Source organism: Ylistrum balloti, unplaced genomic scaffold (assembly GCF_031769215.1).
Source record: "Ylistrum balloti isolate Yb309-2 unplaced genomic scaffold, AGI_CSIRO_Ybal_v1 Utg369740, whole genome shotgun sequence".
NCBI lineage: Eukaryota > Metazoa > Mollusca > Bivalvia > Pectinida > Pectinidae > Ylistrum > Ylistrum balloti.
This window is the reverse complement of record NW_026781950.1, coordinates 385,001-401,375: the sequence shown is the minus strand read 5'-3', so window position 1 is coordinate 401,375 and position 16,375 is coordinate 385,001. Positions and strand designations below refer to the sequence as shown.

Below are 16,375 nucleotides of genomic sequence, written 5' to 3'. Positions count from 1 at the left end.
TACACGCTGACTTCTTCATGCTTGTTACAGTTTTTTTTTTAAATTTTTTAACAAAAATCCAAATGCACATTTTCTCAGTGACATCAAGCCCTTTACACGAACCCCATACTTCGCTTCCATAATCATTATTTCTTTGAAAGAATACTACCCACATAAGTATCAAACAAATGTAACACGGTTTTCATATTAAGGTTTAAACAAGAGCACTTGGAAAGTAAAGTAAACAAAGCTTTACGTCCATGGACAGCCAGTTGCCCTGGATACGACTGAATTTGTTATTATATTTTAGTAAAAATTCCTAAATATGAAAACTGATTAACACAAGAAACCATACCACCCTTACAATACCATTTCTCATTACGAGGTAATCTTGTACCTTATGTGTAACAGCAGGTTAGATCTGACCCTGTCGAGTGGAAAAGTCTCGAGAATCGGATTATCCTGTTGATCAAGCCTAGTTGTCGGTATATACATAATAACGTTAGCAATGACCAGTGGTCAATACAGGTGCTGACCAGGTGGACTTGATCGCTCCACGATTTTAGACCTATATATTCGTGTAATTGTTGTACTGTATATTTTGGGGTATTATGATATGAAAACAAAACTCATGTTGTGTAAATACTAACCAATTCAGATTTAAATACCAGGCCCCACTTGTATAAAAACATCTTAACTTGAGATTTCCTCAAGTCGAGATTTTCCTAAGCTGATATCTCCTCAAAAACGGCTTGTATAAAATTTTCTCAAGGAAAAGGAGGAAGGCATCGGCTAGGATGTCCTGAAATTCCTTGCGGAATTTTCATACAAGATATTTTCAAGGAGATATTAGCTGAGGAAAATCTGGGCTTGAGGAAATCTGAAATTGAGATATTTTATACAAGTGGGGCCAGATCTTAAAAGTATCGAACACGTGTTGCATTGGGTCCATCGTTTGTTGAATAAATATACTAAACGCAGACGTAAGGACCAAGTCACGTGGCAATTCTTATTATAATAAAAACATTTTTAAACATTCATTTCCGTGGTAATGTATTTTCGTTTATCCCTTGGACACTCTTAACACATGAGTTTACACGAAAAAAATTTTGCTTGTTTGTGTTTATAGCCCTGTGAATGGTCAATGTCATTTGAGGTTGTTCGGACAATTGTCGTCAAAAGATTAGCGTATGAAAACGAGGCAGCTGGGAAGCAAGTTGCATGTGGGGATAATTAGCGTTGTCATGGTAACGCACAAAACCGTGTTTCGTCTTATTAAAATATTATTGAATACCTCAGTGAGGTTGGTCTAAACGGCAGGTATCTTTGGAAATGGAATATCTAATGCATTACGCCGAAAACCGGTTTTATCGCTTTAAAGGCCTTGCATGATGATCATAAAATTTAAATGTCCAGCAAATGTTTCTGTCGATTTGCCAGCCGGGTCCTTCAAAGTGGAACGACACTCTTTCTAATCAGAGTAATAATATCGATGGGATGAAGACTTGTCTGTAAGGATTGGCAGTTGGACATTATCAATTATTCAAAATGTTTACGGCTAAAACAAAAACACAGATAACATCGAGAACCTCTTTTGATTAATTGTTTGTCGTGATAAATTGTGCAAAGCTAACAATGCTTAATCATTCGAACTGTGACGTGACAACACGCCCACACAACTAGACAATATATGCACATATTCTTTTTACTCAAAATATGTCTGCATTTTAAAACGAATGCTGATAGTTCTATTTTGCGTATCGTATGAACTCAACTCTTTCAAAGTTTAAAGTTAAAAATATCGATTTGGGTAGAATTTAACGAATGGCACGTGACCAATGGAGGGATATAAAAAATATAACGACTGATGCACCCATCAGAGTTGTTGACAGCTGCACAGTTTAAACTGAAAGATACTTATCTAGACACTGACTTCTGTAAGATCATCCATGCATTGAACGAAACAAAATCAATCTACATTTAAATTTTCAACGCGTGTTTTGTTAATTACAATGGTTTAAACAATGCGTCAGTCGAATTCGGTGCTAAATTTCTCTAACATTAGAACCTAGTCGATAGGTGAAATAATCGTATGAAAAATAATCTGCCAGACTTTGATATTTTTCATGATATTGATAATAACATTCGAATTTTATTACAGTTGCACACAGATTCGTTCAAGATGTCTGCTTGTTTAATGTTCTCCCGACTGCACGGGTCATGAACACCGACTGAATAATGTATTCAACCGAGCTTCATCGGGATACACACTGTAGCTAGCTTTGTAATAGATTAAAAACAAATATAGCGGATTGGCCAATTTGCTAAACAGGCAAATATCTTTCTTTTCTTCGATATTTGAATAAAATCAATCAATCAATCAATCAATCAATCAGAACTAGCTTTTTTACACAGTCTGGCTGGCCTTAATACATACATTGTATACATATATAAATTTACATGTAATATACAGTCGAAACTCGTTATCTCGAAATTCAAGGGACCGTGGAAAATATTTCGACTTATCCGAATTTCGAATTAAACGAAATGTATAAATAAGGTTAACGATATTAGTTTCTTGACGTTGATTTCTGTTGAACGAGGTAGGGCTACGATAGCACGCAGATAGAGTAGTTTAATCTGTTCGAATGGCAGTAAATAAACAAGTCAATTTATTTTTACTTTCTTCTTTTATTGTCTATTCATCCAAACAACAAAACATTTGTACTCAATCAAGTACATTTGTACTCACGTCGTTCCGTCCAGCACACGTGTTCTTACTGACTAAGCACATATACATCACATATTTTACGGAATGACAATAAAACGAAATTAAAATTTGCTTTTGATAAGCTACAAGAAATGTTGTATGAAGCTAAAGATCATGTCAATATGACTTTATTATGAAAAAATAAACATGAAAAACGTGATGCGATAAAGTTTTATCTTTTACAGTAAACCTTGTACAAGCACTACACTTAACAAACCACGCACAGATATAGACTCTGTCAACGAAAAATACTTTAGCACTTCATCGTCCAAACACTATACCAGACAAAGTGCCTAATCATAGTCCCTTAGTAAACAACCTTAAAAGTCTCTCACTGACTTTTGAGGATCAGGGCCCGTTATTCATGAAACTGTTCTCATGCTCAAGCATGAGTTTTGTGCGCAAGCCTTATGCCTTGTTTAAGTTCAAAACTATTAAATAAGAATGATTTTGCCAAAGATTTAAAAAAAAATTGAATGGACTTCAAGTCAAAGTTATATTCAATGTTTATATTTGACATTTGTATTATTTTATTTGATATAAGTGAATTACAAAAAGTTTGCTTGAGCACAAAATTTATGCTTGAGCATGAGAATGGTTTCATAAATACGGGCCCTGATTTCTTCAAGAAGTTCGTACTGGTTTCAGGGTTTCGCTTTTATCGTTCCTGAAGATGCTCTCAACCAAGTTTTTTTTAAAGTGTTTTGTGTAAACATACTGCTTTTTAACGTACATGTTAGTCATTGCTACAGGATGGCGACTCTAATTAAAAAGCCAACCTTTAATGGGATAATTTTAAACTGGTAATTAATCACCAGAGACTCAGTGTTGTGTGAACGATGGACCAATAGACCGTAATTAGCCATGTGTTACGCACAGATGACTTTCTACTCTGTGTAGAAGACGTGCCGATGATTTGACAAAAATTTAATTTCGAGATAACGAATGACTTTTACCCGCTTTACAATTGAAGGGACTGAAAAATCGCTGTTTCAATATGTTTTCATGTTCAGTCTTGTTTTTGAGCAAAGTAGTTACGCGCTTTAAAAAATCTGTCTTGTGGCAAATAATTGTACTGAAAAAAACCTTACCACATTTTGTTACTTTCAAAATACGTCTTTTTACTCAGGGCCAGAAAGGTGAATTTGGGATCATTGTAATTTGATACCACGGCCATATCGATCTTGATAATTTGCAAATATCTTGGGTCGATATACAATAATATATACATAAAGAACGATTTACTGGCGTTATTAGTATTCATAATTTGGAAACATAATTTCAAAAGATTTAACATAACATAGATGGTATCAAATTCACCATGAATGCACGGTTTGTAAATATTCTTATTAAAAATTACACGGTGTGCAAAATTATTATAGTCTGTTTCAGAAAACTATTCATCGCATTCCATTCACGGAGGTGTGTAAAAGTTGAGGCAGAAGAATAATAAAAATATGTTAACAAGCAAGGTAAATTAAGCTTTAAAAACACAGACAACCTATTTACTAATAATAGATATCATATTGCTTATTCAGATGAAACAAAGTCAAAGGTTTTTAATCGACGGCGTGGGTTGAGATATATTTTTATGATAAGTACTTAAATTACAACATGTTAATGACAATTGGAGGATTCCTGTAATAAAAACGGGATGATAGTCCGAAAGTTTGTTTGTTTGTTTGTTTGTTTTTGTTTGCTTGCTTGTTTATTTATTTTTTTTTAATTTGTATGTGTGTGTATTTTTTCATTGTTTCGTGAACTAGCTCAAATACTAGGTTAATTGCAGAGAGATGTTAAAAATAGTTAATAAGGGACAAGCAGGGTTAGTAAAACTAAGAATATGAGTTGTGCTTTTAGCTTTTATCAGAATTAGGGGACGGGAAGGTAACGGAATTAAGTGACGTCATATGAGTTATATTGATACTCACAATAGGCTATTCTTCTGAAAAGCTGGTGTTAATCCAAGCTTACAACCATCTACTTCATCACATCGGATTCCGTCACCTGATCTGAGATATTCCGACATATTTCTGTCCCGTATAGTAGGACTCCCAAGTTCTAAAGAGTAAATATTTTACCTAACAGGTGCATTATGCTCGATCAATGTCGGTTATGGAATTTTCAAAGGAGCGTCGTCTGTAAAGCAACATTGTTCTTGTCAATTTAAACCACCAAACCAAATAACAAACAGCATGTCATGGTATATACGTAGGAAGTATCACAATCCTTACAAAGTTAACGTAGAAATAAGGGTAATCAATTTGGAATGGTACTTAAGAGCTACATAGGAACTATTTCTATATGCTTGAATTCGGTTAGTTCTCTAAAATGAATGAATGAATGAATGAACAAATAAAGGAATGAACGAAAAATAATAAATCACATCAAAATAATTTAATGAAGTATTTATAAAACGAATATGAACGAATGAATCGAATGGACGCACCAAACGAAATGAATGAATTAATTAATGAATTAACACTACTACTTTCACCTCACACGCATCAGATCTTATATTACAAAATGAGTATATAAAAACACAAGGAAGGCAAAATAACAAGAATGAAGAGACGAAGAAAATTCGGAGGTAAGGAAAAATAAGTATCTCAGGATCATATAAGGTACCCCATTGCGATATTTTCCATCAGACTTGTAGGTCACAGTCAGGATATTGTTTTGTCGACTATAAACATTTCTATGATAGAAAACCCGGAGGGAGGGAGGGAAGTAGGAAGGAAGGGCGGGATGGAGGGAGAGAGGGATGGATGGGGAGAGGGAGGAAGGGATGAATGGATGGATGGGTGGATGGAGGGATGGATGGATGGAGGGAGGGAGGGAGGGAGGGAAGGAGAGATGGTTTGATGGATGGATGGAGGGAGGGAGGGGGGAGGGAGGACGTTAGGGATGGATGAATGGATGATGGATGGATGGATGATGGAGGGAGGGAGGGAGGAGGGATGGATGGATGGATGGATGGAGGAAGGGAGAGAGAGAGGACGGAAGATTTTGATGGATGGCTGGAGGTAGGACGGGATGGATGGATGGATGGAGGACGGGATGAATTAAGGGAGGGAGGGATGGATGGATGGATGGACGAGGAAGGAAGGAAGGAAGGAAGGGATGGATGGATGGATGGATGGGTGGAGGGAAGGATGGATGAGGGATGAGGAAGGGATGGATGAAGCCAAATGATTTACTTTTGCGTTTGTTCACTGAGCCATGACGTCATCGAGTATCTTCTTTATCATATCTGTGATCTAATCTTAGTGAGGACTTCGCACTGACTGGCCTGACCTGATAAATTAAAGCGATGGCATTGATTTTAAGATCTTTTTCGGGCTGAAAATGGCATACAAATTACATGTAGGTTGGTACTTCAATTGTAAAAAGCTTAAACATGCATTTTTGTTTGATGAATATCAAAAGTTAACAAAAAGTTTTTGTCAAATTAATTTGAAAATTCTTACGCTTTCAAGTGTTTATTTTGAAAAGATGGTTTATAATCAGCAAGGCTAGTTCACTGGATTTTTTGCGGTACAAAGATATATAAACCGCTACATATATATTCCTATGTATTATGTATCTTGAATATGATAATCCACGGACTTGAAAAAGATTAAATCTAGAAGGTAGGTCTACTTATCGAAATAGAAAATATACCTTTAATGATGTCGTTCTTACTCGTTATTCGAACGATAATGTATCGTTATATTCAATATACAGTCGAACTTCAGAATCTCGAATTCATATAAATCGAAAACCCCATTTAATTCGAAATATTCCGTCGACCCAGGTCAAATTTCACACTAAGCCGTGTGAATACGAACTCTATTAAATCGAATACTCGGATAACTCGAGGTTTTCCCACTTTCCCGCCGACTTCGAGATAATCAGGCTCGACTGTATTGTTATTTCAATAAGCAGTAAGCTAATTTTTTTTGTTTGAAATTTAAACATTCTTCTTCATTAGTTCCAAACATTTTACTTCTTTTCTCTCTTCTGATTGGGTCCGATTCACCATGTCGACTTTTCGCCTAGCTCAGCGTCCGTTGTTTTAGAAGTCTAAACCTTTTCGGTAATAGCGAGCTTACAAATTATGAAAACTCCTAGATCTTTTCCTGTGTTCTAAACTTTCTGTGTTCTAAGAGTTCCGATTGATGGTTTTAGCCTGATGCACAAATGTGATAGCACGTGTTTTTCCCGTTTAGATTATACCTTGACTATACTATCTCCTCCTATTCTTTTCACTTATTTTTCCTTCATACATTTCACATCCCTTCTTTCTACTTACTGTTTTGTTATTTTTCACAAATTTACAAAGTATTCTATTCATTCATTTTCCCATTTGATGCCGTCCTAAACTTCATGTGTTACAAACGGAGACAGATTTATATAAATTGTAAAACTTGTTTCTGATTCCGATTCAAATGTGATTCATACTGCTGTGTTATATGTACATGTATGCATTTATGAATAAAACAACGTTTTTATGTCGAACATTTCTTAGATATCAACAAAGAAGTTTGGCTCTAAGTGACCCCTGCAAATGATGGGCCTTTAAACACAAATTCTTATGTCATTTTCTGATAAAGTCGCCAAGGTTCATGCTTGTTCATAAAACAAGCTCAAAATTCCCATATAATGGACGCTTATATAAACAGCAGTACACCAAGAACAAAGTAAAGTAACATGTCATTTACATTTCACACAGGATCAATATAAATATTAGACCACGTGTTTTTATTCAAGCAAATTTCAAGCATTTTGTTTAAACAATATGCTTTTTTTCTCCATGTTTCTAATCTTCGCTGTTTCATCTAAAGCTTGCTGATAGAGTGAAAATGGTGAATGTATCGCGAAAGTCGTAAAATCTATTGATAGTATTCTTCATCAGTATTTATTTCATTTTCAGAGTATCTTTTTTCCGCGGTTTTATTTTTTCCTCGGAAACCGAGAAAAAAAATCTTCGAAAATTGTCATTACAGTAGCAGAATAATTGTAAATTTGAGGATTTTTGGAGTAATTTTTACATGAAAACATTGTAAATGATGAAAATATGTTTACAATTGAGGTGATTTGCATCTCTTTATGGGTTTTACAAAATGACGTAAACTTCACGGCCCAATCATTTTCGCTGTCGTCCGCAAGTCTTCGGCGCTTGTCATTCGACGTATACTCACTGACAATAAATAAATAAATATTATTATCTGATGTCAATATTGAGATGCCTATTCCAGATAATTAAAAGTGCAAAACTACGGAAGCCAGTTAGTGCCACTTTTTTCATGAGTTAAATTTGTTTAAAGTCGTAATTACGACATAGCTATCTCGTAATTACGACATACTGTCTCGTAATTACGACTTAGTTATCTCGTATTTACGACTTAACTATCTCATAATTACGACTTTGTTATCTAGTTATTACAACTTAGTCATCTTGTGATATTACGACAAAGACCGAACTGTTTTGCGGCAATGTTTACTTCCGTCGACTCACACACGTGTTTTTGACAGATGGCATCGGGAGGTTCCCCAGTCCTGAAGGAAAAAGAAAAAGTATACAGGTTTGCATAAACTTACCATTTACTTCCTTCAGGACTGGGGAACCTCCCGATGCCATCTTCAATCCAACTGTTTCTTTCGAGTAGGAACCGTCAGAGAAAAAACTGTATTTCAAAGTGCTGTCATTCATCTCTAAATGATAACTTTAAGATAATTGCACGCACACACACACACACACACACAGACACACACATACACACACCCTCACACCCACCCTCGCACTCACCCCTCCCCCCCCCCCCCCCCACCCCCCCACACACACAGAGTGGTTTATCCACTTGAGTTCTAAAAGTTATACATTCGAATAAATTAATGTAATAGATATAGAATAAATGAAAAAAGAAATAAGTAAATGAAAATAAATAGATAAACAGATATCTTCAGTACGTTGTATGTAGACTTCGCCTTCTAATATTCTTACCCTTGACAAAACCCTGTGCCGCGGTGAAGCGCAGGGGCTATATAATAGGTTTCACGCACCATACCGTGTATATGTTTAGACAACTGGACTTACAGCGAACACTCACGAACTTTGATTACCCACAGTGATCGGACAAAACCGTCATAACTCGATTGATATACCTCATAATGTTCAAGTGACAGTGCTTACGTGTGAATTTGAAAAAAAAAAACCCAACAAAAAACAAAAACAAAAAAAAGACATATTGTACTATCAGATTGTGTGCTGCAAAGTTTAAAGAGAGGTGGCTCAGTTAACGTTATTTTATAAAAACAAGTGTTTTATTCCTATCTGATTTCCGTTTCTGTGCTGTGACCGAATTGTCCACTGAAACCGATTTCACCGGATCCAGGAAAAATCAAGATGGCCGCTATCTTTGGTGTCTGGGATTGGGTAGTATTTGCTTCCGTGCTCGTCATTTCGGTAGTCATTGGAGCTTATCACGCCTTTGTAGGAGGAAAGAAAACTTCAGGAGAACTGCTAATGGGAAGTCGGAACATTGGTTTTGTTCCCGCAGCGATTTCAATTATCGTTTCTTTTCAGTCCGCCATCTTGTTTCTAGGCGTACCGGCGGAGATGTACACACAGGGGACAATGTACTATATCAGCACTATCGGCTATGTGGGTGGAGGATTGATGACGTCATTAATATTTGTTCCATTGTTTTATCCCCTTAAACTTACTAGTGTTTATGAGGTAAGACATTTGCTCCGATAACTCTGGTATATTACTATGGAAACTTTAACTGATACCATATTTCACGAAATCAAATGTCACCAAACAAACTATGTGTTCTCATTAAATTTTCTGATATCTTTAATCTGATATTTGACTAAACTCTATTAATTGAAAACATCAACGCCACAACTGTATACCGTATATAAGAAAGAAAATTTTTCACTACTGATATTTTTTTCTAGCAGCCAGAAAAAAAATCATAACGGATTTAAGTTGTATAAAGTTAATGTCGTCTTAGATTTAACTTTAAAGATATTTATCTATTCTGTTGGATGTGGTCTACCAAAACACAAAAAAATAATTTACCAACATGCAACATACTCGTCATCCAAAATCTAGTCCATTAAAACTAGGGCAAAACATAAAGTTATTTTCAACGCTATTAAACTGATAGGATTTACGTCTTTGATCTCAATATTGTGAGATTTACCAAAACGTTAACGAAGGCCAAGTGGTCTTTTTCACACTATGAATTTTGAAGACCCCGACCCCCTAAGACTTTCGATCATAAATTCTTTATTTCAACATTTCTTTACAAGAATTTGAAAACGTTTTGTTTTTTTCCGGAAGATATTTTATACTTTTAACAAGCAACTATTCTTATATTTTATTTTGGCCATTTTAGAAATGAGTTAAGACTCAATTTAATCTTAATTAGCCAGACTACATTTTTCCTCGTTAGCAGTGTTTATTAAAAGCACACGTTGTCTGTCCTCGATACGACCTCGATTGCACGCGCACTTATGATCGACAATACGCACAAAAACTACACGGTGAGTGACATTTTCTTTTAGCATCTCATGTACATTTCCCGTGTTTCAAATCCGTTTGTATAAAGTAGTAAGTAATGATATAGAAGACTAGCTTATTGAAATTTACATTGTTCTCCTTCGTAACATTAATCAGTGGTCATGGCCATGCGATATCACGGACACATTGTCTTATCATTCAATAGTCAAACCTATTTCCCCGAGGTGTTGGGACCAACTCGTTGAATTGTGACCTCAGCACCCACGGGAGGCAGGTTTGATATTAAAGGCACGAAACAAATATTTAGTTACCATAATCATCAAAGATATGTAAAATATATAAGGCGTTCTTATTGATCAATAATATACCTGTATGCATGGGCGTGTGTAAGAATACTCGAGAATAAGAAAAGTAGTCGTTTGTTTATATAGGCTCAATACATGTACTGCTACAACTTTTCTCTGCTGGACTGTGCTCGTTGAAAGAAATTTCAGGGCCGCCATCTTGGTAAAAGAAATGACTTAACGACGTGGATTGGTCAATTTCTGATAAGCCTCGCTTTGATATTAAAAAAAATTCTCTACGCAAAGTTCTCATTGTAAGGAACAACAACTCTGGGTAATTTGCAAAACCACATCACAGACCTTGAGCATTCTCTCTGTTGGCGTCATGTATGTGGACAAGAAAAATCTGGTTGAACGAAACTAAATAACTTATGGTAAACATGTTATACCAACAGAATGCCTGGCCGATGTCTGTCATGTGGTTTTGTCATGAAATCCCTTCTTGACCTTCTTCTCTAGTTGATGTTGATATAGAGTGTCGCTATAGTTTGTTCCCGAAACTAGGTTATCTCCCTTATCGCGGAAGTCTTCAAATAGATAAGGGCACTTCCGGGGGCTATTGAAGCTTTTTAAACACTCTCCTGAGTTGATCGAACTATCGTATAAAGCGTTGACAAAGCTACAGAAATCGGAAGTAAATAACACGTCCTCTCGCGTCTGAGGGAAAGGGTAAACAAAAATGAAAGTAAATCAAAATGACAGAATTGATCGCATCGACTTGTCATTGTGTTTTCGAAGTGAAACCTAGCGGAGAGTGGAAAACACCATGGAAGGCAACCTTACATCGACAACCATAATAAGAAAGACGCTGCATCATAATCATTTTTGAACGCGTTTTTTTGCAAATTTCTCAGAAAACTGTAGAAAATGCATTTGTAATTCAAATAGAGTCAGGTAACAATAGTTATCTACGCTGGCTCCTTAAAGATAAGTAAATTTTCGCATAAAATTATCTACATTGTACCTAAATTTATGTGATTCTAATATGTAGTTTGTAAGAATTTTAAACAGGAACATTTTCGTTTTTCCAGTTTTACCAATACCCATTTAATGAACAGTGCCGTACATAGCAGATCGTGAATCGGTGAACGGTCAAGATTTTGGCGCCTCCGTCTTATCCAACTTTATGTTTCACATTTTGATTCGCCTGTAGAAAACACGGTGATCACTTCAGATTAATTGTTTAAAGCTATAATCGTGCAATGTTGTTACAAAGGTACATGCTTTTCGTTTTGTCGTCACTGTCCAGTCAGGATATGAAGATACGTTAATTTTCGGTACAACAACCATATTCGTGTCTTTAGATCGTTAAACACTTAATAAAGAAGCCTGTTTCAGGATTACTACATTCGCTGACCAGTTTAGGCTCTTATGTTCCCTATTACATTTTCTGGACATTTGTAACATCCTGTGTCAGAAGCAATCGACTGAGTTTTTATTAGTCCAATATTTCACAACTGACACAGATCGTATTGAGTCGTCATGATTGTGCCATTTGCCAAAACACTTAACACTGCAATGTCCTTTGGCAAGACACTTGATGCCACAAAGTCCTTTAGCAAGACAAAAACCACACTGTGTCCTTTGTCAAGAAACAGCCGCACTCTTTCTTTTGGCAATACACCTAACGCCACTGTGTCCTTTTGAAAGACACGTAACTATTTTCCTCTTGCAAGTCATTTGACCCCAATTAGTACTTTAGTAAGACACTAACCCCCACTTTGTCCTTTGGGAAAACACAACAATATTGTACCCTTTGCCTTTGCCTAGACACAAACACACTGCACCCTTTGGAAAGATATTCAACCTTACTGTGTCCGTTTGCAAGACACAACAACACTGTCCCCCTTGGAAAGTTGTTCAACCCAACTGTGCTCTTTTGCAAGACACAACCATATTTTGTTCTCAGGAAAGATATTCAATCTGGATGTGCTCTTTGACGAGATTCAACAACACCGTGTCCTTTGAAAGACATTTAACCTCACTGTGACCTTTGACAAGTTAAATTGGCATCCGGCATGTTGTTCAGTAGGGTAGCCACCAGATACTTTAATGAGACCCTCGGAATGATCCTGACGGATGCACAACATACATTAAAATGTTGCGTTACTTAATTAATGATTTTGATTTGTTTATTTTTGTAGTATTTGGAACTAAGATATAAGTCTAAGTCTGTCAGGCTTGTGGCCAGTACAATAAGCATAATTTCAACCGTAAGTATGTGTTTTATCAATCCAATAATATTCATTGCATGTAAAGTGTGTACATATCTTTGGACAATTTTGACATACCATGTGTTCGGAGAGAAGCTTTTTGACCCGGAAGCATTTGCCACAATATTTACTAAATTGGAAAAGCTATAAAAAGGTGGTCAAGTATTTTTACTTGAGCTGTGAGTGTTAATTCATATTTCAGTTGATGTTTAGTGGTTTCATATCGTATGCCCCAGCTACTGCGTTGGAACAAGGTAAGAAATATCTTTACGAAGAGAGGGATGTAAAATTGTAAACAAGGTACGAGCAACCTGAGAAATTATTTTTGAACATGAAATACGAAATACGATAAAAGGATATTTAGGATTATTATTTTTCCTATAAATTTTCGTACCCGAAAATTGTAGTGAACTTAAATTAAAGGGACTCAGTGGTTAGATTTTCATTACATAGCAGATAAAAAGTATTATAACATTTAAATATATGCAACTGAAAAAAAAAAAAATAAAAATAAAAAAAAAAAAAATATATATATATATATAAAAAACTGCAAAAAAAAAAAAAAAAAACTGCAAAAAAAAAATAAAAAAAACTGCAAAAAAAAAAAAAAAAAAAGGAAAGAAAATAAGTTAAACAACTCCTTACCGATACAGCTCAGTAATGAAATTGGACCTTAGTATTATAGACGTTTTTAGAATAGTAGAATACGTGTCATGGTAATGGACGATATTGATTATATAGGTTTAAACAACTCGGACAAGCTGTTTAATTAAAAAATAACAACAATGGGAAATAAATAAAATGCCTTTTCTTTTTCTTTTTAAGTGAGCGGTTTCCCGGTATGGGGATCTATCATTTTAATTGGCGTTATATGTGCACTTTACACACTACTGGTAAGTACAGTGTACATTTAAATCAACAAACAGAGATAATATCATCGTGGCCATCCAATATTTTCCCTTTCATCAGTCAACGTTGGAGATACATTTTTAAGTTTTCATAATTTACCCTTAATCCACAAAAGAAACTTGTAATCCATGGTATTCAACTTTAACTTAGTTTCAAAATCTTTGAAAAGTTGAAATCGATAATATTCAAACATCAGTCAAATTTTTAAATTCACGGATACATTTATTTATATATTTATTTATTGATTCTTTGCCAGATCAACAAACAGTTTAATGGTTTTGTAGAATAAATTTTGTGACAATGTCATCCGTTGTAATTTATCTATATTTAAAGGGGGGACTCAAAGCCGTTGTTTGGGTCGATACGTTCCAAGCTATGATAATGATGGCAGGTCTGTTCGCAATCACGATCAAGGTATGTCACCAATATTTTAGCAATATTAAGAAAGCATTGAAAATTACCAATCGCCAGAAAGAACACGATTCTTGAAAAATGTGAGTATATACTTCTTGTTAAGTTGTATAGCGCCTTCCTTGTTGACCATTTTTTTGCATACACTAACTCAAAACACGTTCATACACAAGAAAGTCCGGATTAAGGTATTATTATGAATAGATAAAAAGTCAAAGCCTTTAAAGCGTACATATCGAAATACTGTGTTTCTGATAGAGTTACCTCCCTTATACAAACGTTGCTGTGATGCGACCGTTATTGCCCAACCCCTACATCCTTCCTTTAAAAAAAACCAACAAATAAAATGAATAACGTCTAAATTCGACATTCAGTCAAAAAGTGTAATATTAAGAATATTTTACGCAACATTCAAAGTAGTGAAATTTCGGATCAATATATTTCTTTCATTTGTATAAAGATAACACTGTAAAAAGACGTTTTCACAATGCTTACAACATTTTTATTATTGCTAACATATCGTTTATTTGTGTTGAAGGTTTTTGATAATATCAAAAACTCTCTAAAAATCTAATTCGATACCCGCGCGGCCATTTCATGCTGTGATGTCAACGAAATAAATTTGAACCGAAGGGAATCCCTAGTTGTTTGGCTAAACATTTTTTTGTGCAAGTCTTAACTGAGAAGTTGAGGAGAGAAATCCCGTGACACATTTATTATTCCATTGTACTACTTAGTTACAGGGAACAGATTTTTAAAGACAGTGTGTTGCTGAATTTATTAAATAATCCTGACGGTTATGGGGTATAAAGTAACAATAAACCGTACCCTCATGAACACTCAGTGTCGGTTTGCGTTTTTCGGGGAGGGGGATTGGGGTTATGCGCTTGGGCAAGAGACTTTACACAAATTGCATTGAATAGCACGTGACGGATCTCACGTATCATGTAAAGGTTAGATTCCCCGTATTACAAGCTTTTCATTTCTGTTCCGTTAAAATGAACCACAACAGTTCATTTTCAATATTTGTGTGTTATCAGGCCATATTGGAGGTAGGCAACCTATATGAAGTCTGGCAGATCAATCAGTACTGGGGGAGGATACAGTTCTGGAAGTAAGATAACGATATGTACTTATTATAAATTACTTAAATGTGAAGTATTGAAAAATTATGAAAGTCATATCTTTGTTAACCATGTTTGTTAACTCTTTTCAATACATTGTATTTTTCATGGACGATTTCAAATTTTTCTTAGTTTCTCGTTTAATTTTTTATATTCAAATATAAACATTCAAGCTGAGGAAGAAATATTCAACCAATATTATTTTGGTAATTCTTCTTCAGTTTTGATCCGGATCCATCTGTCCGCCACACGTTTTGGAACCTTACAATAGCATGGGGTGTAAGTTCAACTGGTTACCTTGGATGCAGTCAGCCCAGTGTACAACGATTCTGCGCAACGAGGACCATTCAGGAGGCGAGGAAGTACAGTTACAACTGCCGCTATATTATGGTGCAACCGTGTGACATTGAAAGATTTTGAAGAGTTTTCTTTTTCAAAAAGGGGTGTCGGAAAACCCAACTGATATCAAAGGAATACATTTTTTTCCAGTTAGGACGTTGAGAGTGAAAGTATATCAGAGAAATGTTTGATTTTCTTGATCTGGACATTATGGGTTAAGTTGGTCCAATTATTCTTAATTTTCCCAGTATTTCCCCGATGGGATCTTGATAGATAAATTTCTGAAGTAACTATATACATTTTGTTCCACCATTACAGTGGTGTGGATGATATTTTTCGGCTCTCTAAATTTATAAATAAACTTCGGGGTTGACTTGGAGATTCTATGCTTCTTTGTCTTCAGGGCGGTATGAGTGAACTTGGACGGTAATTCTGTGGCATTTTATTTTCCGTCAGGTCGATATGAATGAACTTGAAAATCTCGTAATTCTGTGATTTTTCTCTCTCTCAGGGAAGTATGAGAGTGAATTTAAGCGGTAATTCTGTGACTTTTTTCTCGCATGCGCCAGCCTGAGTCGATTTTTCACCTGTACTGTTACTATAGATTATATATAGAGAAAATCTTTAAACATGAATAAAGCATTTTTTCGTTCAAATGACAGTGAATAACTTTATAAGCTTTCTCTCCCCCATATCACCGGTTAGCGTGTATTTTTCCCGATAGGTTAGTTTCTAAATTTATCCAGGATTCCGACACTATTTTTTTAAAAAAA

The 16,375-nt window shown here is 35.4% G+C and overlaps 1 protein-coding gene across 1 annotated transcript in view; it reads left to right on the top strand.

Annotated features, from left to right (window-relative positions):
- The first annotated feature begins 9,137 nt into the window (after positions 1-9,137).
- LOC132543076 (sodium-coupled monocarboxylate transporter 1-like) overlaps positions 9,138-16,375 on the top strand; it is a 12,382-nt gene continuing 5,144 nt past the window's right edge. Inside the window, exons 1-7 of the mRNA XM_060206531.1 lie at positions 9,138-9,470; positions 12,751-12,819; positions 13,022-13,073; positions 13,645-13,712; positions 14,062-14,142; positions 15,180-15,253; positions 15,485-15,625. Coding sequence (XP_060062514.1) covers positions 9,138-9,470; positions 12,751-12,819; positions 13,022-13,073; positions 13,645-13,712; positions 14,062-14,142; positions 15,180-15,253; positions 15,485-15,625 — 818 coding nt within the window. The remainder of the gene's footprint in view (positions 9,471-12,750; positions 12,820-13,021; positions 13,074-13,644; positions 13,713-14,061; positions 14,143-15,179; positions 15,254-15,484; positions 15,626-16,375) is intronic.